General features: G+C 37.7%; 1 protein-coding gene across 6 annotated transcripts in view; it reads left to right on the top strand.

Annotated features, from left to right (window-relative positions):
• The window catches only part of ap1b1 (adaptor related protein complex 1 subunit beta 1), a 104,001-nt gene that overhangs the window by 20,627 nt on the left and 57,409 nt on the right, over positions 1–25,965 (top strand). For 4 of the 6 annotated variants that reach the window (XM_066689634.1, XM_066689637.1, XM_066689632.1 and 1 more), the window contains exons 6-16: positions 1,951–2,141; positions 3,123–3,344; positions 3,560–3,680; positions 8,918–9,013; positions 10,230–10,345; positions 11,283–11,448; positions 12,598–12,696; positions 18,308–18,567; positions 20,638–20,845; positions 21,211–21,231; positions 22,997–23,026. In XM_066689634.1, the coding sequence (XP_066545731.1) occupies positions 1,951–2,141; positions 3,123–3,344; positions 3,560–3,680; positions 8,918–9,013; positions 10,230–10,345; positions 11,283–11,448; positions 12,598–12,696; positions 18,308–18,567; positions 20,638–20,845; positions 21,211–21,231; positions 22,997–23,026 (1,530 nt within the window). The remainder of the gene's footprint in view (positions 1–1,950; positions 2,142–3,122; positions 3,345–3,559; positions 3,681–8,917; positions 9,014–10,229; positions 10,346–11,282; positions 11,449–12,597; positions 12,697–18,307; positions 18,568–20,637; positions 20,846–21,210; positions 21,232–22,996; positions 23,027–25,965) is intronic. The other 2 variants (XM_066689635.1, XM_066689636.1) reach the window with 2 other exon arrangements.

The raw sequence follows: 25,965 nt of genomic DNA, 5'->3' as shown, positions 1-25,965 counted from the left end.
ACATTTAATTTTTTTATTGCACACTTTCTAACACAGTTTCCTGTGAGATCTGTATTGTATGCGTTGATCCAAAAAATATGAAAACAACAACTGAGAGCTTGAGCTTCTGTCACATGGATATTGACTTCGCAATCTTGGGTAAAGGCTATGGACCCGATTTCAATTGTCCAGGATACCGAATTCAAATTCAAGAAGCTTGTGTAATTCTTGAGCCAGATTACAAAATGCCCTGTGTACCAAAAATGCTGTGTGAATAGTAAAGCTCTACACTGACTGCGCTATATCAATCAAGAGGTGTCTGCCACATTTTAAAGAGTTTCCTTAGCTTTTTTCTTTCTTCAGACAAGTACCCTTTTTTTAACTATTGATATGTACTATTAATATTGAAAACAACAGTAGTTATTTTAGTTAAAAATGAGAGCGGTTTTACTGGGAATGTACTCCTTTTGTTAATGTATAATAAATTAGACTGGTTAGCAATTCAAGATTTTAGTGATATTTAATATCGATGGCAACAGGATAACATTTCTGTAATCCGTGAATTAACTCTTCTCTGAAGTACCCAATGTTTTTTTTATTTTTTTATGTACATGTCATTTATTTTAATATGTAAATTTTTACATATGTACTGACATTCCCCAAAAAGTGTACTTTTTATTCAACCTTTGTAAATTTCAAATGGTATCGAAGGAAACGTAAAGCACATACTTTCTAGTGGACTTCACTAGTGTAATTTATTTATCCTAAATGCCAGACTTGCGTATGTCCTTGGGAACCTTTCTTGAGATTGAAACGGTCACCTTCACATGTTGCATTGGAATAAAATCTTGCTCTATGTTAATATTTCTCAGGTTTTTTTAACTGATTAATTATTTCTTGTAATAAATATTAAACCAGATTATTTTCCCTTCTGTAGGTAATAGTAATTACAACTTGGCTGTAGAATATAGATTTTGTGTGAAGAATAATAAAACATTTTGGGGTGTATTTTGCCCTGTAAACTTTTTTTTTTTTTTTTTAATCTTGATTGTTTGCTGTATATATTTTCAATATGGCAATGTGAATATGTATTTAGGAAAACCGTGATTTCTAACCACTTAGACGGCTGCCATTTTCTCTGTCAGTACGGCCAGTGTGGTGAGGCTGTGTCTCTCTGACACTTGACAGCTGCTCAGGCAGTGGTACTCACTGTCTGTGTAACAAACATGCCACGTGGTGTGGCTCTTTGCTGAACGCAGTTTACCGTCAAAAAGCCAAAGTGATTGATTTTTAAGATGATGAAGAGGAAGTAAAATTATTCCCCTTCCCAAAAGATCGTCGTCAACTTGCCAGTCAGTGGGCTGCCAACATGGGTACTAACGTCGGACCGCTCAACACATTTCTTGATGGCATTCAGTCGTATGAAAGGTCCAATAAATTCAGGTTGTGTAGCAGGCACTTCACGTCAGATATGTTTCAATGAGATCTCAAAGCAGAATTAACGAGTGAGTGACTAACAAAACAATTAAAGAAATGTCAAGTCGGATCAAACCTCGCACACTGACAAGCTTCGTACCGATAAAACACACACCCTGGTCTGATTTGTACTTTGCAATTAGCTTTCAAAGTGTTATTTAGTTTATCATAAAGTAAACTATTTGTCAGTGAGTGTCCTGTTACTCTGAGGTAGTGAGTGTCCAGTAACACTGTATATTCAGTGCAGCCAGTTCATACACATTGTGACATTATGACAAGGATGGTGCAATGGATGCAGGGATTTGCTTTACCTACCGCAAACAGAAGAAAGGAGATACTTTTCATGTATGTAATTTACATCCTCCATAGATCTGTAATATGGGGAAAAAAAATAACCTACTATACTGTATGCTACTATGCTGTATTGTGTTGACTAAATGCCTTTGCTCATGAGGTTTTCAAAGAATGTATAGGTTATTTTGGTCTGTCTTACAGGTGGTGGCAAATGCTGTGGCTGCTCTTTCGGAGATTGCAGAGTCCCACCCAAACAGCAACCTGCTGGACCTCAACCCCCAGTCCATCAACAAGCTGCTGACAGCCCTCAATGAGTGCACAGAGTGGGGCCAGATATTCATCCTGGACTGCCTAGCCAACTACACCCCCCGTGATGACCGCGAGTCCCAGAGGTCAGCTACGAAATCCTGCTTCATCCAACAAACTCCACCCTCCTTGCTCACCATTGGATTATAGTTAATTAATATTCAGTTTTTTTTTTTTTTTTTTTTTTTTTTTTTTTTTTTAAGCTTCGCAATGTTAATAAGGCAGTGTAGTTTGTGGAGCCATCATGCAAAAACATTTGTATTTTGGGAATGTGAAGGTCAAAATATCAGTAAAATGGAATTTCAGATGTTTCATGTTATAAAATCTATCAGTGTTTGTTTGTTTATATTGAATAATTGTTTTTCAGTGAACTTCGTGACTTTTAATTGGTTTTATTACATGTATAGTGACTGAGGATATTCTTTAGTGAATCGTTTACAAGTTCTTGAAAATGTTGGTAGAGATGTGTTTTTGCAACTGGAAATTAAGCATAGGCTTGGGGTAAAAAACAACCTCAAGATCATATATTAAAAATGCCATTGCATGGAAGCTATTTGGTCATTTATAAATGGAATATATGAACAAAAAGATAAGTATCTGCACACCTGGTGCAAATGTCATATCAGATTTACTTCACTCTATACAGCTGTCTGCCCCTGCTCGATTCTGATCAATTGAATCAGCTGTTTTTCAACCTCAACCTGACAATCATTATTTCCTAGAAAGCGGCAAACCCATCTACAAACATTAATTCTCAGCCTTACTGAAGAGTATTGGTTCTTTAAGGCTGTATTTGAATTAATAAGGATGTTACGAACAAATGGTTGCGTGAATGGTTGTGCTTGTCTGGTTGCTTGTAGCTAAATTTAGATTAAATAAACCTTCATTAGCTAGGCAGCAATTTGTTCAATATATTTACACCTCTGTATGAGGATGTTCTTGAGCTAAACTTGATTTCCAGTTATGACCTCTGGCTTTGGTCTCTGCTGCTCCGGTTATATTACACTTTAATAGCACCGGTTGCAGCTCCCTGAGTGCTCTTACTTGTATCTCTCCTCCCTATCCAGTATCTGTGAGCGTGTGACCCCTCGACTGTCTCATGCCAACTCGGCTGTTGTACTGTCTGCGGTCAAGGTGCTTATGAAATTCATGGAGATGCTTCCCAAGGACCTGGATTATTATGGCACACTCCTGAAGAAGTTAGCTCCCCCTCTGGTCACTCTGCTTTCAGCGGAGCCTGAACTGCAATACGTGGCCCTGCGTAACATCAACCTCATAGTACAGAAACGGTAAGGGATTCTAAAATGATTCAGGTACTGATCTTGGTAATTCCATACTGTCAAAACCATAGCTGCAATAGACGAAGTTAGGCTCCATTCTCTTCCCTTTGTATGCTGTAACACCAGAGAACACTCTTTACCAGTTCAACAAGTGTTCTAGTTTTCAAAACCCCAACTATTAAAAGTTCAGCCTCATATTCCCTCCCTCTGTCTTGTCTCTAAAGGCCAGAGATCCTCAAACATGAGATGAAGGTGTTCTTTGTGAAGTACAACGACCCCATCTATGTCAAGCTGGAGAAATTGGACATCATGATCCGTCTGGCTTCTCAGGCCAATATTGCTCAGGTGTGTGCCAGATCATGTCTTGTAAAGGGCTTGTCAACTCTTCACCCTCCAAAAACACAATTCTTACACATTTTGTCATTCTACATATCACAGTTTGTCTATACACAGTTTCAACAGCAGAACAAATCTGAGAGAAAATTGTCTGTGTATATGATATATATGTGTGTATATGTTTGTATGTGTGTATATACACTACCAGTCAAAAGTTTTAGAACACCTCAATTTTTCCAGGTTTTATTGAAATTTACACAGTTTTAATGTCTCAATGTACTCTGAAATTAAATCATGGAGCAAATAAACAATTGGAGATAAACAAAATGATTCCATGAATTATTTTTCAACAAAAGCATCTTATTTTTTCACTCAAAGTGGCCACATTTTGCAGATAAAACAGCCAAACACACTTGTGGCATTCTTTCTACAATGGAAATCAAATATTGGAATGCTCTTCCCAGCACTGTTGCAGAATTTCCCATAAATGTGTTGCACTTGTAGGTTGCTTTGCTTTTACCCTTCTGTCCAGTTCTTCCCAAACCAGCTTGACAACCAAACCAACAGTATGGAAACTGTTCTGGCATTCCATGATTTGAAGCCTACAGTCTTGTTCTTTTCTTCTAAGGTAGTTCTGACATAGCCTGGAGGTAAGTTTTGGGTCAGTATCTTGCGGTAGGATGAACCCCTGACCAACTAGGCGTATACCAGAGGGTATTGCATGGCCCTGCAACATGCTGTGGTAGCCGTTTTGATTCAGAGTCGCTGACTTTGGATCCAGCAAAAAAGCTCCAGACCATCACCTCCTCCATGTTTGACAGTTGGTGTCGCACACTGAGGAACCATCTTTTCACCTACTCGACGGCATACAGAAACCCTGCGAGATGATCCGAAGATTTCAAATTTGGATTACTTGGTCTATGTGACCATGTTCCAGTCTTCGGTAGTCCACTGGCGGTGCTTCATGGCCCAGGCAAGCCTCTTTTTCTTATTTTGCCATCTTAACAATGGCTTTCTTACTGCCACTTGACCTGTCAAACCTGCAGCTCGACGTCTTCTCTTCACAGTTGAAATTGAGCTTGCTTTGACCAGTGTTAAGCTGTGCTTGAAGCTTTTGTCCTTTGAGCCGCCTGTCACACAAGCGGTTCTGTTGTGGCTTTTTAGGTCTGCCAGACCTCTTCCTGTCAGTTTCCTCCAGTTTCCAAGTGCCTTTTGATGGTGTAGGAAACTACTTAAGAACTGTGCTTAAATTTCAATAAAAAAATTAAAAATAGGGGTGTTCTAAAACTTTTGACCGGTAGTGTATATAATTGTTTTTACTGCATTGAGAAAAAATGACTTGGTCATTGTGGCATGTAAGATTAATATTATTGGTGAAACGATTACATTAAGTTTAGGGCTACAACAAACTAGTATTTTGCTAATCGATTAATCTGTCGATTACTGCTTCGATTAATCAATTAATCGGATAAGAATAATTCCAGCATTTAAATGCAAGTGTTTTATTAAAGTTTTGAGTTTTTCCTCATTTTGCATAATGCTCTTTATAACAACTTGAGATGGCAGTTATAAAACCAATCGAAAATATATGTGCAAAAAATAAAGGGCTTTATTGCATATAGTGTAAAAGTTGTTTTTACATTGACCTCAAAACACAAAGCTGTTTTACTCTTCAATTTGAAATGTGCTAAACTCTTTTGATGTATAATGAAAAATAAAGTAAACATTAAATTCAGTGTTTACAGGCTTTTCTACATCAAATAGCTTCCACGGCAGTCCAATATTGGACTGTGGAGGTAGATTTTTTTTTTTTTTTCCTGAAATGAGATGAGCACAATATTTACATTTATATGCACACTGGGTGATGCAAACAATCATAACTTGCGTGAAAATAGAAAAACACGAGTGTGTTCATATTTCCTTTCTCACCTTGCTCACAGACTGAAACGAGTTCGATTCGATCTGATTTTGTGTTGGTTAAAAAGTACATCGGACAATAAAACACGAGAGGAAGACGTGGATTGGAAAAGCTTATGATCTGCATGTCTATCCACGAATAACTAACTATACAACAGAGCAAATAAATATAGACTACAAAAGATTTAGAAGCGATGTAAACTACACGGTGTAGTTTAACGCTTGCACTCTGCTTTTGTGTCTTTATGGTGAGGTGTAGTTTTTTTTTTTTTTTTACATATTTTGTAAAAATTATGTAAAAGCTCCTTATTTCTTCAGCAGCCCCATTGTAAACTCAAAACAAAACTCAAATGTTTTCCATTAGTTTTTTTCATTTGTCGTTGACGGACATCTTTTCGGATGTCAGACTATAAATGACATGTCAGATCCAGTGCCACTGCCTGTACCAGCTGAGCGTCTTCATCCCCTGTCATCATGGCTCCAGTGTGATTTCTCTTCAGATGCTCATGCATTATTGTCGCGCTCCCGCACCATGTGAGTTCAGCTTTGCACATGTTGCAGCAAACCGTCTTCTTTGCAGTGTTCAGTGTAAAGTGCTCCCATACTTGAGAAGACTTTCACGACTTTCCGCTGTTGTAGTTGCAACCGGCGCCGTCTTTAAAGTTTTTTTTTTTTAGTAGCTGTGCCCCGGTAAACCCAACTAATCGACGTTGAAATTCGTTATCAACGGTTTTTAATAATCAACGTAATCGATTTCATTGATTAGTTGTTGCAGACCTAATTTAGTTCATATTCAGATTGTTTTGCTGAAGGGCATTATTTGATGCAAAATTGTATTCTGCTTGTCGAGCCTCATTTCAGTTAGGAGCATATAGGCAGTATCCCTGAAAAACTTCAACCAGCCCCTCAGAACTGCATGCCAGCACACTTGGCTTCCCTAAAAAACATAACTTGGCATCTGCTTGCCAATGACTCTGACCTCTTTTGAATTTTTGAACTTTTATTTCTTCATTACTCTGCTGCTATAAACAAATGTTTCTGATCCACTTTTGTGCACTTACACAACTGTGATGGTCCTTTTATCTCACAAATTTATTTTCTTTCGGCATCATTAATAAAACTAAAAGCTCACAATAGAAAATCAATTTGCCGACATACTGAATCACTAAATTGTTTTAGATTCCACAGTTGTACCAAGCACTGCAGAAGATTCAAGACAGACTTTTATTGGATACACTTATGGGTATGTTCTTATTGAAGAACTTAAAAAAGCATTGAGTGATTTATCTCTCAAACCAGAAGGAAACTGTGTTGCCTTGAGGCAGAATGCTGAAATGTGGAACAATTGATGGGGAAATAGGATAGCTTTTTTCCCCTCCCCAAGTTACAACTCTAAAGTCAAATCCCACTGATCTTCAATAGTGTCGCTCTAAGGCTCATGATCAACAGGCTACATTTAAAAAGAAATTGTGCTCCCAGTGTGCAGGTAACAGCATTTTCAGCCTCCTACCAGCAGATTAGCATCTGGAATGCATTAACTTATGAGGCATGGCTAATGCTGTAGTCTGTAAGAGGCAACGCACTTCATTTAGCAGATTATGTAACTGTAGGTGTTCTATGACTCCTTATGAGGCAAAAAAAAAAAAGTGTATATATGTGTGTATGTATATATACATATATATATATTAGTGAGGGAAAAAGTATTTGATCCCCTGCTGATTTTGTATGTTTGCCCACTGACAAAGAAATGATCAGTCTATAATTTTAATGGTAGGTGTATTTTAACAGTGAGAGACAGAATAACAACAAAATCCAGAAAAACGCATTTCAAAAAAGTTATAAATATGCTGTTTTTGAGCTTTTTGCATATTGTATTTTTGTTTTGACTGCAGTGTGCACATTTAGAAAAAAAAAATGTTTTGATATTTATAGCAATGTTTTATACTCGTATTTCAATTTAAAAACTACATTTTGTTTTATTACAACATAAGTGTTTACAAATGGGGGAAGGCCATTTGACCCATCATGCTCATTTGGTATCCTTTTAATAACTAAGTAATCCAAGGATCCTATCCAGTCTATTTTTAAATGTTCCCAAATTTTCAGCTTCAACCACATCGCTGGGGAGTTCAAGATTGTGACTACTCTCTGTCTCTCCTGTTTTCTGTCTTGAAGCCCAATTTCCATTTGTGTCCCTGGTTATCTGGAAAAGCTCCTCTGGTTTGATGTGGTTGATGCCTTTCATGATTTTGAAGAATTTAATCAAGTCCCCACGTAGTCTCCTCTATTCCAGGGTGAAAAGGTTCAGTTCCCTCAGTCTCTCCGAGTAGGACATTTCCTTCAAACCTGGAATAAGTCTGGTAGCTCTCCTCTGAACTTCCTCTAGAGCAGCGATTGTGTGGAGACCAGAACTGTAAACAGTATTCCAGATGAGCTCTAACTAGCGCATTGTACAGTCTTAACATTATTTCCCTTTTTTTAGATTCTACACTTTTGACAATATACCCTAACATTCTGTTTGCCTTTTTTATTGCGTCCCCACATTGTTTGGATGGAGAAAGTGAGGAGTCCACATAGACTCCTAGGTCTCTCATGAGTTACTTCATCTAGTTCTATTCCTCCCATAGTGTAATAATAGTGGAAATTCTTGTTACCTGTATATTACCTTGTGCTTGTCCACACTGAATTTCATCTGCCAGGTGTCAGCCCACAACTGAATATTATCTAACTCCCTTTGAATAACCTGTGCTGCTGAGGTTGTATCTGCTGAGCCACCTATTTTAGTGTTTGCTAACTATCCCAGAGTCCAGATCATTAATATAGTTTAGAAAAAGCGAAGGCCCTAGTACTGATCCCTGTGGAACTCCACTAACAACCTCACTCCACTAACAACCTCACTCCAGTTAGAAGCAACTTCACTAATCGACACCCTCTGTTTCCTATACATCAACCAGTTCATAATCCATCTACTTACATTACCCTGAATGCCTACAGCTTCCAATTTGAGGATCAGTCTTTGGTGTGGTTTGCGATGGTTTGCCTTTGATTATCATATCACAGCTGTTAAATAGCTACCAGTTACGCTTTGGTGTTTGTAGGTAGTTTGAGATTTGTCTCCGCATCTAGTGTTAAACAAAGTGTTTCTTTCTGATTATTAAAATAGTTTATCTGGTATATTGCACCTCAGGGTAATCCTCCTTTTCATATTCTTACAGCATCAACAAATGCGAAAGGTTTACCAGCTTATGTAGGCCATTTGGGCCATCTGGTGCTTTTCTGTACTTGTGTGTCAACCACTGAACATGTTAATATTTTTCACCCCCTCTCAGGTTTTGGCTGAGCTGAAGGAATATGCCACAGAGGTGGATGTGGATTTTGTGCGGAAGGCAGTCCGAGCCATTGGCCGCTGTGCCATCAAAGTGGAGGTAGGTGATTTGTTTTTAGAAAATCCAATTTTTGTATTGGGTATTGCACTACATACTCAGTTTTCAGGTATAGAAATATGACCCACATTTTGTAGACTTCTAAATAACAAAATTTACTTCTCTGTTGTTAAGGAATGATTGGAAGTGAAACTGAGCCCAACAATGCCATACAGATGTACTGAAATTATATGGCATGTGCAACTGGTGTTGCCCATAAAATAATATATAAAAATCTTTACTTATTTTAAATTTAGTTTCCTTTTTAATTTTGTTTAGGAAACTTCTGTAGTTATGTATAGCTTTGCCTTATTAAGTGATGTGCAGTGTAACATTTAGAAAATTAGTTTACTCCAAATGTCTATTTAGGCATTCACATTCTTCAAGCAAGTACAACTTCTATTAATTAATTTTGTTTTATTTGTAAAGTTATGGTCTAACTTTGATTCAAAGCGGTTTTCGATAATAGGGCTTATGCTGTTTAAATGAAAGATGTGGGATATTTAATGCTTGCAACTTTGCAGATTGTTTTGCATTTGCAGTCAGTTTGAGTGAAAATATTTAAAATACTTATGTTTTCCTTCATATGTACTATTTGTACCATAACATGCAACTGCTAATATTAATAATGAATCAAACTGCTATACAGAATCTTTTCATCCCTAACAAATGAACACCCACTTTTGGTCTTGAAATAAGACAATTTTCAAAGACTGCTTGTCTGTAACAAAAATCTTGTAGTACCTAGTAGTTCATTATAATATTGATTTAAATTGTCTTATACAGCACATATTCTGCCCATTCCTTTCTAGTGTTATCTGTAAAAAATAAATTAAAAGCAAAATCTTAAACTAAAAGGAGGCAATTAAAAAAGTAACAAAACTATTTTCAAAGGGGTTAGGGCACTCGGCTGTACTTGCTGCCTAATGTATCATGAATAAAGACCTGCAAATACAATATTTAAGATGGGTAAGACAAAGACATAAGTTGCAGCTTTGTTTCAAATATAGTATGGCATATGTAGTGGTCATGTTTTACTGGAGGTCAAAATAGACCTTTTTTCTTTCACCAGTGTATGAGTAACTTAAACTTGAATGTATTTATTTATTTATATATTTATATATATTTGTGTGTGTGTATGTGTGTGTGTGTATATATATATATATATATATATATATATATATATATATATATATTTGTATATTTTTAACTTTCCTAGCAATCAGCAGAACGGTGCGTTAGCACGTTACTTGATCTCATCCAGACCAAGGTCAACTATGTGGTTCAGGAGGCTATCGTTGTCATTAAGGACATTTTCCGCAAGTACCCTAACAAGTAGGTACACCCTCACCATCCCGCTTTCTGTAGTGCTATTTGTATTTATGGCTTTTTCTTAATTATACATGTATAACGTTATAATTAAAAGCAAAATGTTTATTAAACCATAACTTGTTTGTGTTGCTTTCTTATTCGGTGTAAATAAGGCTGGTGTACACTTAGTCCTACAAGATTTTTTTTTTTAACTCCTTACTGCACTCTTGAAGGCTTCTGATTGATTCTTGCATATGAAGCATGATGCCTTTGCTCTAGCTTTCTACATATGGTGATTTAATGTTTATATATATTTCAGACAATATCAAAGCACTTGGATTTGTGTACATGAATTTGGTTTTAACTTCAAATACATAAATCAGGGGTGTGAAAAATCTGGGACTGAATGAATAAAAAATGTTCACAAGATGCCAATGCAAAAAGTTGCTGAAGAGTCGCGGGAGAGCATCTCACAGTGTAGGACCTTTAATACTCACTGATACAAAACTACAAGCCTGTACTTCATAGTGGTTGCAAATATGAGTAGAAGAAAAAATAAATACATAAAAACCAAAGCTGCCATTGATGACAGCTGTATAGCTAGTTAATAATAATATTTATGTGCAGAAGCGCTTATGCAGGCATTATCTATTAACGGGTGGATCAATGCCGATGTGTTCACGTATGTGCATAACCAATAAATGCAAATTTTATTCAGCATCCACTTGTGTGTGTGTGTGTGTATATAGCATGCTGGATTAAATAAACAATTTGACCCACTGGCTATATAGCAAACGAGAGAAACTGTACATCATAGTGTACATTTTCTTCCTCGGATTTTCATTTCACACCCCATAAATTAAGTACTATCGCCTTAAAATTTATACTCATGGGGATTTATTTCATCTAAGGTTTGAGGATACCCTTTTACCAAATTCCCATGCCCTTTCACCACTCATAGGTATGAGAGTGTAATTGCCACACTGTGTGAGAACCTGGACTCCCTGGACGAGCCTGAGGCCCGGGCCGCCATGATCTGGATCGTGGGCGAATACGCTGAAAGGATCGATAACGCTGATGAGCTGCTGGAGAGCTTCCTGGAGGGATTCCATGATGAGAGTACACAGGTACAGACTGCTTTTGAAAACCAAACTCCTGAGAGCCTTGCAAGATGTGTTACTTGTTACTTTTCATGTTTTGGATGATCTAAAAAGCATTATAATATGATCTACTACTAAAATAAATAATGTATGAATATATGAAAATCACATGTTTCAGGAATCAACACAATTATAACTTTGACTCAATGGTTTAATACATTCACAAAAGTAATAATAAAAAATAAAAGATTTAAGAAAAAGCTGTATAGAGACAGCTGTATGGGACAGAGATCAAACAATACCTAAAGTCAGATATCAGATGGGCAAAAAGAGATTGAAAGAAACATAGCTATGGGGGCTAAAACGAATGCAAAATACTTCTTCCAACTACAATAGCAAGTGGACAATAAGTGAAGATGTAAAACTGCTACAATATAGTAATGGGGTAATTATAGACAATGAGCAAAGTGGAGCAAATGTTCTAAATTAGTAGTATACTCTGGTGTTTACCAAAGAAACATGAAATGCCATCTTACCTGGTTTAACTGATATCAACATAGAGGAAGCTGAATTACGGTGACTTGGAAAACTGAAATCAAACCAATTACCTGGGACAGATTGTATATTCCTAATTGTACTCAATGAAAGGAGAGAAGTTATTCATAGACCTCAAACTAAAATATTCAGACTGACCATCAAAACAAGGCTTGTGGCTACTGATTTGGAAAATTGAAAATGCCATGCGTATCTACAAGAAAGAGGACCGAGCCATAGTGAATGAAAGGGGAAGAGTGGGGGGTGAGGTGGTTGGGTTGTGGTGCTTGTATTTTACAAAACAAAAAGCCTTTTATATTTGATGGCACTGATTTCTGGCCTAGTGGGCCATCTGACATGAATATAGCTGCACAAAACCCTGCTAATGATAAGGGAAGATGCCACAGATTGGAGTTGGGTAGCAAGTGGCACACAAGGACCCAGGGGCACGATTGGAAACTGAGTTTAAAGCCCTTCAGGACAGAAACGACACCTCTTAAAACTAAGTTGTGGCAGTATGGAACAAACTCTACAGCCATGTTGTTGATGCAGACTCCTGGGGATCATTCTAGGAATAGACAATGTGACTCCTGGATCACAAATATAAATTCAAATTTTAAAATGTTGTGTTCTTGTTTGTAGGTGCAGCTCCAGTTGCTTACAGCCATTGTGAAGCTCTTCCTGAAGAAGCCCACAGAGACCCAGGAGCTGGTGCAGCAGGTTCTCAGTCTTGCCACCCAGGTGAGATAATGCTAGGCAGCTGGATCACTGGATTTTGTAGTTGTTATAGATCTTACACAAATGAATTATGTACTAAAATGAGCAGCTTTAAATGAAAGACTAGCTATAGGACATAAAACAGAAGACGCAATATAGTTATGTGAAACATGACATTGCTTGCTGAAAGTGAGTGATACAGGTTCATAATTCCTGATCCGAAACCCTTGCAGCCAGACACTACGGAATTCTTTTTTTCTGATTTCAGAAAGGTAGTGCAGTATATGTACTAGGGTTGTGCCGATAGACAATATCATCCTATATTAACTATGATAACAGTCATGGATTATGACGCACATAATCGCCAATAATCTGTTTAATTTGCTTTGTGTCTCGGAGTAGGGGTGGGGTGCTGAAGCACATTTTCCACTCAAATACTGCCTTATAAGTACATTATACATGCATACTACTTTCAGCTGAAGTTCTTTTGAATCTGTAGTTACAAAGAATGTTGTGGTTCATAGCAAAAACACCTGACACCTGTCTTATCAACTGACGGTTCCAGGGCTTTCAGAGGGTGAATCTGTGAGTGGGGGGAAAAAAAAAAAAAAAATCTCTAGGCTGATGACAGATCCATAGTAATGTCCTTTCCATTGGTCAATACCATCCCCATGTTCTGCAGTTGCACGTTGCAGCAGCCAGGAAAGATGTGATGTAAACAAACTGCACATGGTTCTTTTCAGCTGAATCTCTGAAGCAGAGAAAAAAAATAAGAGGTCTATAACAGATAGTTTCCCTATAATTACCAGTTTCAGTTCAGAGTGTTAAGAGAGCAATGTGTCACTTAAAGAAAAAAAACAATGCAAACGTCCTAGCTCTCCTATCATAAAAATACTAAATAATTTTACAAACCTAAAAAAACCTACAATCATAAAAAAGATGGCTGTGATAGGAAAACAAATCCCAAATGTATTTTCCTGTTTGATAGGCTACAAGGGTTCAAACTTAGAATGACACTTTATTTTCACACTTGCTCATGGAAGACCATAATTAATCTCAATTAGTGTATTTCCACAGGTAATGCTCTTGCATAGAGGATTGTTCAGAGGCAGTTGCTATGGAAATATTGACGCTACAGCTGTGATCAACCTGACGGACACCCAGTCCACTGTCTCGCACCACAAACTGGTTTCTATCACACATGCAGGGTATTAATTAAGCACAGCTTTATATTGAAGAAAGAAACGCAGATTTTGTCACCACACAAAAATAAATATATGTAAATTCATTGAAATATATGCAAATAAGTCATATAATACATATAGGCGCAAGGCTTAATTCACCGCAGGCGCGCATCACCCCCCCTGGCGGATATCGCAATGTTTGAATATCAGTCATCAACGATATGTAATTTTTAATATCGCCCAACCCTGATATGTATTGTATATTACGATAACACCCCAGAACCCCGTATTCAAACATTCATATTGTTTGCAGCCAATGTTCAATAAAACTTAAAAGCGAACCATATCAGAAAGCACCTGATGCATGTGTGACTGCTAGGAGTGCTGATACATAACTGACCCCATGCACCTTCGTTTTTCAGAGTTTTTTTAAATTTCGAAATTGTGGATCTGTATTTATACCATGTGTGTGAACAGTTCTGTTATGTTTGAGGGGGTACTTCTTTTAGTATGACTCTGTATGTGTAACAGTCACCATAAAGTGAACAATATTTTATTCATTAAATCTTACTGATATAGTTATCTGTCGGAACAGCAATTATAAGGTATTAATTTTCTGGGGTGACCTAAGGGGGACCTTAAGCCATAATTAATTAATCCTGATTTACAATAATAAAGCAATACTTATGGAATTTTTATGTGCTACCCTAGGCAAGGTTGATGATATTGCAGCATTCTTCTGAACCAGGAGGTGTCAATATCAAGTTCTTCAGAAAGGGTTAGTTTTTACTCCGGCTGATTTTATTTTTGTTACTATTTATAATAGAATTATATACACTACTCTTGTATTCAAGTTTATTTTCATAAGTTCATTTTTAAAATGAAATTCATAAGACCCAAGAAAATGGAATGCACAGTAGACAAGCTAAAACTTCCCTTCTTGAGAGTATGCATCTACAAATTTGGCAATTTAACCCCAAAGACAGTTTGTTCCTTGAGAACTAGAAGTCCTTCACAAATGGAAACAGCTGGAGATCTTTAGCCCTTTAGGAAATGTTCCAGGCAGAAAGGGCACAGGCATGCAGTAAAGCATGGCTAACCTAATTTAACTCAAGCCCACATATCATATACCTTCCAATAAGGAACAGTGAACTTAAAAACCCCATGGTAATATATATTAAATATATTATAAAATAATTGACCAAAAACGTGCTGCAACGGAATGTTTTGAGGGAGAATCTAATAAGTAAAACAGTTGCATTGCTCTGTATTACTTGATTGGAGTCCTCATAATGACAAGGAATCTGTTTGAAATGCAAATAGGGTAAGCAGAAGTTAAAGGTGGATTATAAAGTGGATTGAATACATGGTATTTGGTAGAGCTGCAATGTGAAGGTCTATTCCTGATAATTAGCAGTTACACACTGGTGAATCCAACTTTGCCGGATTACTGAAGTTTGTAATTTTAAATTTTAAATGTTTTTAAAGTTTTCAGTTCAGTGGAAATAGTTCAGTTTCACATTTTAAAGCAATTGTTTTTAAAATTCAATTTTACTGCACATATTTTGGGAGTTAATTATATGGTTATAAATGTGCAGTATTTCCCACAGGATTTTGCTACACATCAGTGGCAAAGTTTGCATTTGGACACTTAATTTTCCTGAGCATTGAAAAGAAGGTTCACAGTAATGCTCATGTAATCGACATAACTTTAGGCTACATATCACAGTCAGGCTACACAGATAGCTTTGGTAACTTGATGCTGGATATAATGTTTTAAATTAGGGATGAAACCGAATAGTCAAAAATTGTTGAATGTGGTTTGGAAATGTGGACAAGTAAATCTATGTGAAATTAGAAATTAAAAAAATAACCTGTTTTAAAATAAATAAATAAAAATGGAAAAGTGGTGCGTGCCCCTTTGCTATGAAGCCCCTAAATAAGATCTGGTGCAACCAATTACCTTCAGAAGTCACATAATTAGTTAAATAAAGTACACCTGTGTGCAATCTAAGTGTTGCATGATCTCAGTATACACCTGTTCTGAAAGACCCCAGAGTCTGCAACACCACCAAGCAAGCGGTACCATATAGGTCCAAATAGGTCCAGGACAAAGTTGTGGAGAAGTGCAGATCAGGGTTGGGTTATAAAAAAATAACCGAAACTTTGAGCAGAGCTTTTATTTGCCATAGTTTCCTATGTGAATGTCCTGAAATGATCAATATAATGTAATATGGCCCTTTTTCATAAGATGGATTTAAGTAATCAAGCCATTACACTAAATCTTAATCAGTTCTACTTTGAATATTCTTCAGTCATCTAAATGCGATTTTCTTCTTTAGTTTAGAATTGATAGTTTGGGTATTCTTCCCCTGGGGAACATAGAAGTAATGTAATGATCTGTTATGGACCACTAGAGAGAGTCATTATTTTTTATGTTCAGTATTATTTCACAAAAGTGTTAAACTGGTAGCTGAGGTAAAGTGGTAAAATACATCACTATGGATTTATTTACATTTTCATGGATGACCTCAGTGGTTCCCATTTTCACTGTGGTTTAGATGTTATTTTGCCATGTAAGATGGTTTTAGGAAAGGTATTTACCTAGTCTTCCAAATAAAGGTGGAAACTACCATCCTACCTGCCGGGCAGCCTGCTTGGCTGAAAAAGCAAGTGGAGAACTGGAACTCTCCTGCTAAATAGCATATTCCCGAAACATGGCTGTCTTTCCCTTACTTTGGCAGTCGAAGTAACCCTTTGTATTTCTTTGTGTTAATGTTTAGTAAGGGGCTTTTGTCATTTTATATTATGGCAGATTTCTCTCTGGTGACTCACAGATGACCTGGTGACCTTTTAATTTAATTAACGTGATTGCCAGGGTGAACTTGAGGTGTACATGCTCTGTATTCTGATGAAAATGTGATGGGGAAGCGGGTTGGGTGAGGTCGGTTATAAATAATTGGGGATTGGTAAATGTGGGGAAGGGGGGGAGGTTAGAACCTGCCACTCAAGATACTGATACTGACACTGATACTGTAATGAGACTGGAGTATATAGTTTACTTACAGTCCATTTCAGCTTAATTTACCAGTTTATTTATTACTTTTTTTACAGACAAAATTAAAATGTATTGATTTATAATTAAATTACTACAGCAAAAGATCACTATCATTAGCTTTTGCTTGCACAGCAATAAACACACCAGTAAACGAGAAGGAGAGGGAGAGGGAGGAGGAGGCGGGGGTCACTTTCGTGTAGCGCAGATTTCCACAGATCTGCAGAATTCCACCTATCCCATTGGTGGAGCCATGCAGATCCGCAGAAATCTGCGCTACACGAACGCGACCATTGTTAGCCCAGTTACATTCTAGTATAGTCAATCACAGACAAGAAATAACAAATCCCACCCTCCCATCAGTCTTCATTACAGCTACATAGCGAGCCAATCAACAGTACAGACTTTAAAATTAAATCAATAACTTCTGTTTTTTAAACTAGCAAATGCGAGATTCACTTGTCGATAGTGGCCATCTTTAATAAATAGTTGAATTTCTGATTGTATCTAATCGTATAGCTTGATTTACACTTAATATCACCTTCAAACTGCAAACCGAAGCAGAACAGTGAATTTCTCATAGTGCTGCCACACAGCCACCTTTTCTCGTACCAGGACAGAAAATGTCATGACATACTCCTTACCCCTGTCTTTTGAAGACTGCTGATGTGTCAGATCAGGCCCTAACCTTTTCAGATTTATTTTATTTTTATTCTGAACACGTTCCGAGGAATGGATTGCTAAGTAATATATTAATGGGATTAGTTTCAGACATTTTGTTTGTGCACAAGTAATAGTAATCACACAGCACATGTGCTGTAAAATGGTATAGATTCAGGTAGATTTACCACATCTGGGTTTATAGTGGTGCATTTAACATCTGCCAGACAGGGACATTTCTTCTCTGACTGTCGCATTTCGATTCTACTTAACGGTACAGCACGTGTTAATAAAAAAAAAAAGTTATAATAATAATAATAACTGTTGTACCACTTCACCATCTTAAAAAGAAAATTAAACTTTCTGCATCTGTTTGCATTGCTTTCCAATTTATTAAAATGCAAACTTTATTATTCTTTAATTTTATACAAATTATATACATCTAAATTATCGGGGATGGGGGGTGCGATGGCGTATTGTCGGGGGTGCTTGCAGATCGAGTTTAGCCCGGTGACGAGAGAGGGGCGGAACGTGTGGGCTTGCGCATTAAAGTATCTTTTGGTTATTTTGGTTATTCTGTGTCAAGTTCAGTTCGACGCATCGAAATAAACTAAAGAGCGTAATATGAAACGATAGACGTTTTTTCTATCATCACACAATATATATCGTCCTATTGCACAGCCCTATACACCAGTAGCGTCTGGTGACACCTGTAACTCTTCCTTCCTCTGTGCAGGACTCGGACAACCCTGATCTGAGGGACCGTGGTTACATCTACTGGCGTCTGCTCTCCACGGACCCAGTGGCAGCCAAGGAGGTGGTCTTGGCTGAGAAGCCCCTGATCTCAGAGGAAACTGACCTGATTGAACCCACTCTGCTAGATGAGCTCATCTGCCACATTGGCACCCTGGCCTCTGTTTACCACAAGCCTCCCAGTGCTTTTGTGGAGGGCAGCCGTGGGGTGCAGCATAAGCGCCTACCGCCCAGGAATGGATCGTGAGTGCTGATTTGTATTCTGCTTATACCCTGGCCTTTACTCCTGCAAGCTAAATATTTAATACCATGATTTGGTCTCATTGTTTTCATGAATCTTATATCTTTTGCCAGAGTCTATTCCCTTGAATGCTTCCCTGCATGGTTCACTTAGATATTAAAAATCCAGGAAGCTGTGCCGATGCGTGCCTTAGTATATAAATGGTGAAATGTGTGTTGGAGGACACAGTAGGGGGTGCTGGACAGTTTGGGTGTGAGCAAATGCCACAACATGGCCTACTCCGTATTGAGGCAGTGGTCACGTTTTGTTTAGTTATTCTGTTTCGCATTTTTTTTTCCTCTCATTTTGATTGTTCATGATTAAAGGAAAAACAAAAGGAATAATACATGGTGTACCTTGTCAGTGAGTTCCAGGGTGCTGTGAAGCAAGCAGCGACTTGCATTTCCTTGCAGCTATCATCCCGAGTGGAAGGCAAACCAAGCAAGGCGCTTTCATCCGGAGTTTGTTGAGGACAACCTTCTGCGTGACCGGTTGAAACAAACGTTTTGGCTACTTTATTACTTGGGACTTGTAGGCTTGCGGGACTGTTTTTGTGTCCATACTTCTTGCTGAGTTGCTCAGAAGGCAGACTAATCGTGTCTCCATGTGTATTGTTTTTACTTACGATGTACAGCAGTCACAGTTACGTCTTAAAGAAGATTAATTATTTGCTGTGCATTGGAGTTTTTCCGTATTTTTTCTGTGAAATGTTTTACCTTTCCTGTGGGTTGGATTGGCTAGGTGGCTTAGATTTTATGTTCAAACATTGTATGACTAACTGGAAAAAGTTATCATCATCTGGGTGGAACATTTTTTCTTTCTTCTTTTGTGGACTGTTCGAGCATCGACGGGTCGTAACAACTTGATAACTGTGCGAACAGTACAGTGACTGTCTGGTGGTAGAAGGAAGAACTGTCTCTTGGATCGGACGTTTTGCTCAAGTTTGCTTACTAATCGCGCCTGCCTCCGATTTTGAATGGTGTTGGACGGAAAAAGGGTGATTCACCACAGTTCATGGATACTAATAACTTCTGATTTGGGTTATTTGCAATTTGAACTAGCCGTCCCAAATTGGTATTTCCTTTTTGAAGCGTGTTTTTTCCTTTTGGTAATTTTTATGGTTATCCATTCTGTCAATCTTTGTCTTAACCAGATTGAGTTGGGTTAATTCTAAGTGAAGGTCAAAAACACTGCTGTATCATGTTTTACTGGGGACAATCATTTTTGGTGTTCCTTTTATTTTGCCCCTCCTTTTTGGAAATATGGAGTTTTTCCTTTTCTTAATTCTTTTGTTTCTGTTTATTTTTGGGGTTTTCCGTGTAATAACTACAATTTCATCCAAATTGTGGCCCTTAAATATAGGCAGAATTTTGCCCTGTTTTAGGATACAGTTCTGCTATATTGGGTATTGTTGCTAAGTTACCATATAATTTTAAGGGGCTGTGTGTATGGGGAAAAAAAGGAAACCCACCCATAATATGTATATTTTGAAGAAATTAGTAATAAATAGGCATATACATATTCAATAAATTAGTATTGCTTAATAACCAATCAAGATCATTAATAATAGAGAATTGAAAATAATAAAATAACAGGTTCCTAAACTACTTATGTAACTTATAATTGACTTAAATCTTAAATGGTTTTAAAAATGTAATGTCTGTTACTTCCTCAGTTTATTTACAAATGGCCAGGTATTTATGAATGGAGCATTTCTTACAGCTTTGCAAATACATTTTACTCCAAACAGTGAGAATATCTTCACAAATTAAGGTATACAATAGGCTTTTAATTTTTGATATGGAACCTGTGAAATGTTGCAAACAAGATAAAATCCTTTGGGTCCATTTCGGTCAATTAGCTGCTAATTCCTTGTTGTTCACATGACTTTGTGGGAGATTTGAGGGAAACGCTTCACCTGAAAGTTCTTTTGCTTTAGAAAGTTCTGGAATCTCCTTCAAAAACCTCTGAATTACAGGATGAATAGGTTTCTGCAGATCAGCACCTTTCAACTGATCTTTGTCTCTTTGCAGGAATGAGAGTACCGAGAGCCCGGAGGCAGCCCCAGCAGGGGGACAGACCTCTGAGCCATCTCCGGCTGTCATCCCCTCCCAGGGAGACCTGCTGGGAGACCTGCTTAATCTGGACTTGGGCCCACCTACCAGCGGCGGCACCCCTGCCCCTACGTCGGCCATGCAGATGGGTGCCATGGACCTGCTGGGTGGTGGGCTGGACAGCCTGGTACCTCCCACTGCTAATTTTAGATTTTGTTGCCAAAGCTCTTTGTGCTGTTGATTTACACAGAGAAACTATGAATGCATGCCATAGGGTAAGCCCCCTGAGACTTAGGGTAAGCCCCCAAAGTAAATGTAACCATGAAAATGTTCTGGCAGGGATTTTACAATATAATCTTCCACTGGTGCCACATTTGTTTTGTGCTTTTGCTTTATAAGAAGGGCTGCCCTTTTCAATACTGCAGTGGCCGTAAAGGTTGATGCATTTATCAGGAGCCTGGCTGATAGTGAAAGCATGTTCTCTGGCCTGCTATGTCTAACTTTTTTTTTCTATTTCACGCTCACGTTTTTCCTCTTTCTTCAACCCCAAAGATGGGGGATGACACAGAAGCGGTAATTGATGGGTTCAGAGGGGAGGGGGTTAAAATATTTGGTGTAGTGCATCTGGAAAAGCATTTCCATTTTCTGTTATTGTGGCGAAACTTGTTCATGCTTTCATAACATCCAATCCAAATTTGAAAAAGGTTTGTGTGGTTTTAATTTAATATTTTCAATCTCTAAATCCTAAAAAAAAAAAAAAAAAAAGAAAATGCAACCTCATACAGTATTATCTTAGTCATATGAATTTGCAAAGGTTTAGATTTGCTGGTTACTAAGATAACTTGGTTATGTGCAATGCTCCATGTGTTCTGCTAAGATGAGTATTGATCATTGATAATTGGATTCTTGATTCCATTCTTTCTATGGAATTAGATTTATGGTATCAAATTAGCGCCATAAGTATTGAAATCAAAATAAAATATACTGAATTAGCAAAAACTTAAAGAAACTAAAAGAAGCCGAGGGGTCTAGTCTGGCCCGAAGGGTGATTTGAGAGAACCAAAAAAAATGTTTTAAAAGTTCTAAAAATACAATAATGGAGATGGTACATGTAGTTCCTATTTTGTCTGCTAGGCATACATAGGCTGATGTGAGTGAATCATTAAGGTATGATCAGATGGACCTAATTTCTCAACAGAACAGTATTTAAAATGCACCGTTTAAAGCCCAAAACCCTCGTATTTATTAAAAGACTAACTATATATCCATAAACTATTATAATACCATTCTAATATATATGTATTGTTTTGCGATCTAAATATAAGAAAAATGCATTTGAAAAATGGTGCTGTTGATTCAAATGCTTTTTGTTTTTCTTGCGCTGCCAAATCGGGAAAAGTTTTCAGTAGCGACATCACAAGTGGAACACAAAAGATCCCATAAATAAGCCGATTTTATTAAGGTTACATTTTTGCAAACATATAAAAGAGGATTTTCTCTGATCAACAGATCATTCTGTGATTTGTGGGGCTCACTTCACCCCCAGCAGCTTTTCAAATGCTGTAGAAGTCGTGATGTGCTTTACCAAGAAACACCGATCTGTGCCCACAGTCTTTAACAAAATGAACATAAAATCTAACAACAAAACCATAAGCATGGAAAGAAGAGGGTCGGACAGTATGTCTTCGGTGCGCTTCTGTGCTTCTTGCCCTCTTAACCACCAGTTGCTGAGAAGCAGCCATGCATAAGCAATGCACTTCATAATCTGCATATCGCAAACAAATAATTTAATAATTAATTTGCTTAATCCTATTTAAATTGTCACCTTAGATATGTAGTAGTAGTAGTAGTAGTAGTAGTAGTAGTAGTAGCTTATCTCTATTATATTTTACTCCTTAACAATCTGGGTTCTGTTCTTGATTTGGGCTTTGTTTCACATTAACCTGTACGAATCCTGCCATATTAATTAGAGATTCCAGTAATGCACAAATGTAGATGTTTCTTTTAATTGCATTTCTTATTGTTTTTGCTTATTCAGAAATTCTGCATTAATCCCTCATTTTCTGATAAAAGAACATTTAAAACCTTTATCTATTCATTGTTAGACATGTCTCCTTTGCTCACTGTTTTTATTTTTCTGTCATCTTTTCTTTCTTGTCTTATCATTTACCAGTCTAGTAAGACCGCATTTTCAGTGAACATTGGCCTTCATTGTTCTGCCATCCTAAAGCTTTCTTCAATATCTGGTGACTTTCATGCCAATACAGTTTTCTGTGGTATCTTCCTGTAAATAATTCTGAGCCAGAGCCTCCCAACATTTGTTTTCTCTTGATTACAGCTCGGTGGAGATTTAGGTGGAAGTCCAGTGGTAAGTTGTTGTTTTTAAAGTGTTGCAGAATGTTTAAGCATGCATATCAGAAATTAAAAGCTTTAAATTATAATAGGGTGCAATTTGGATTAAACATTAAAGGGACCTGCAACCCATTTTTTTTTTTTTAATCTTAATTCTTTTAGCTGTATATATTACAATTACATACTACTAGGCGTCTGACCCAGAATATGTTCAATTTTAAAGAAATTCATAATTTTGTACGTGTTTCAGCTCACTTTTTCTCTGTACGCGCAGCACCATATTGACAGGGCTGCCGGGTTTCAAAACGAGGTTATGTATACAAACGTGACGTAGTTGCGACCCTAGACTCTGCCTTCAGGTGAGCCTGGTGTCTACAAGGCAAAAGGGTATTAAAAATAGTGTGTTTTTCGATAAACTGATAAGCTGATTTAAGTGAATTATATATTATTAATATTGTTTCAAAATATATACAGTGAGAGGAAGAAAGTATTTGATCCCCCGCTGATTTTGTATGTTTGTCCACTGACAAATAAATGATCAGTCTATAATTTTAATGGTAGGTGTATTGTAACAGTGAGAGACACAATAACAACAAAAAAATCCAGAAGAACGCATTTCAAAAAAGTTATATGCATTTGCATGTTAATGAGGGAAATAAGTATTTGATCCCCCATCAATCAGCAAGATTTCTGGCTTCCAGGTGTCTTTTATACAGGTAACGAGCTGAGATTAGGAGCACTCTCTTAAAGGGAGTGCTCCTAATCTCAGCTCGTTACCTGTAAAAAGACACCTGTCCACAGAAGCAATCAATCAATCAATCAGATTCCAAACTCTCCACCATGGCCAAGACCAAAGAGCTGACCAAGGATGTCAGGGACAAGAATGTAGACCTACACAAGGCTGGAATGGGCTACAAGACCATCGCCAAGCAGCTTGGTGAGAAGGTGACAACAGTTGATGCGATTATTCGCAAATGGAAGAAACACAAAATTACTGTCAGTCTGCCTCGGTCTGGGGCTCCATGCAAGATCTCATCTCGTAGAGTTTCAATGATCATGAGAACGGTGAGGAATCGCCCCAGAACTACACGGGAGGATCAAGTCATAGTCACCAAGAAAACAATTGTTAACACACTACGACGTGAAGGACTGAAATCCTGCAGCGCTCGCAAGGTCCCCCTGCTCAAGAAAGCACATGTACAGGCCCGTCTGAAGTTTGCCAATGAACATCTGAATGATTCAGAGGAGAACTGGGTGAAAGTGTTGTGGTCAGATGAGACCAAAATCGAGCTCTTTGGCATCAACTCAACTCGCCGTGTTTGGAGGAGGAGGAATGCTGCCTATGACCCCAAGAACACCATCCCCACCGTCAAACATGGAGGTGGAAACATTATGCTTTGGGGGTGTTTGTCTTCTAAGGGGGCAGGACAACTGCACCGCATCAAAGGGACGATGGACGGGGCCATGTACCGTCAAATCTTGGGTGAGAACCTCCTTCCCTCAGCCAGGGCATTGAAAATGGGTCGTGGATGGGTATTCCAGCATGACAATGTCCCAAAACACACAGCCAAGGGAACAAAGAAGTGGCTCAAGAAGAAGCACATTAAGGTCCTGGAGTGGCCTAGCCAGTCTCCAGACCTTAATCCCATAGAAAATCTGTGGAGGGAGCTGAAGGTTCGAGTTGCCAAACATCAGCCTCGAAACCTTAATGACTTGGAGAGGATCTGCAAAGAGGAGAGGGACATAATCCCTCCTGAGATGTGTGCAAACCTGGTGGGCAACTACAAGAAACGTCTGACCTCTGTGATTGCCAACAAGGGTTTTGCCACCAAGTACTAAGGCGAAGGGGTCAAATACTTATTTCCCTCATTAACATGCAAATCAATTTATAACTTTTTTGAAGTGCGTTTTTCTGGATTTTTTTGTTGTTATTCTGTCTCTCACTGTTAAAATACACCTACCATTAAAAATTATAGGCTGATCATTTCTTTGTCAGTGGGCAAACGTACAAAATCAGCAGGGGATCAAATACTTTTTTCCCTCACTGTGTAGGCCTAGCAACCATGACAGGTTTGAACCTTTTGAGCAGTTCTAAAATTCTCTGCCGTTACTCGGGGAGTGATGTGGGAGTGGAATGTACAAGCATTTCTGTTCATCCCAGAGAGAAATGTATGTATATAACTTTCAATATCTGATTCAATTTGGTTAGTTACTTTACATGTGTTAAACAGTAACGACATTGTATATTAAGTAATAATTTGATTTGAGCATTGGGGGAGAATCACACAAAATAAAGGTTTGCTACAGTTAGGCTAAATAACTATAACTGTAAATCACTGTGGAGTCTGGAGATTTCAATTTTCGGGGATTCTTGGCTTTTTAGAACTTTGGTCAATGGTGACATACTCTAAAAACTTAAAATAAGGATCAAATGTAATACGTGGTGGGGATAAAAGTGTTGAAATTATTTTTACAAATTTAGATCAGTAGTTTTTTCACATTTCAAAATAAATGTTCTGTAAGCAGAGGTGTATAATATAAATTTTAGTAGCAGTGAAAACATGAAAACGGCATTTCATCCTCCAATTGATACAAGCTAAGAACTCACTCACCCGCTGCAAACTAGTGGTGAAACTTACCATCAATAACCTTGGGTCATGCACACAAAAAATAGAAAATGGGGTCCCCATGGATCCTTTAAAAGTCTTAAAACATCTTAAATTTAGTTTTTGATATTCAAGGTCTAAAAATATTAAAATTCCTTGTTTTGTAGGAGGGGAGGCATTACATTTAATCTGGGGCAGAATGAATGAGTGTCTATTTTTTGTTCAGTTTTTTTTTTTTTTTAACCACTATGTTATATCCCACAACAATGACCATTTCCGCAACGTCCAATACTTACAAGAACACGACTGCGAGCAAGCAATGCAGGCTCAGCCATGGGTAAATGCAAGT

This window comes from Amia ocellicauda, chromosome 17, assembly GCF_036373705.1.
Source record: "Amia ocellicauda isolate fAmiCal2 chromosome 17, fAmiCal2.hap1, whole genome shotgun sequence".
NCBI classification, from domain to species: domain Eukaryota; kingdom Metazoa; phylum Chordata; class Actinopteri; order Amiiformes; family Amiidae; genus Amia; species Amia ocellicauda.
The sequence above is the reverse complement of the archived record's forward strand: the minus strand, read 5'-3'. Positions and strand labels throughout refer to the sequence as shown.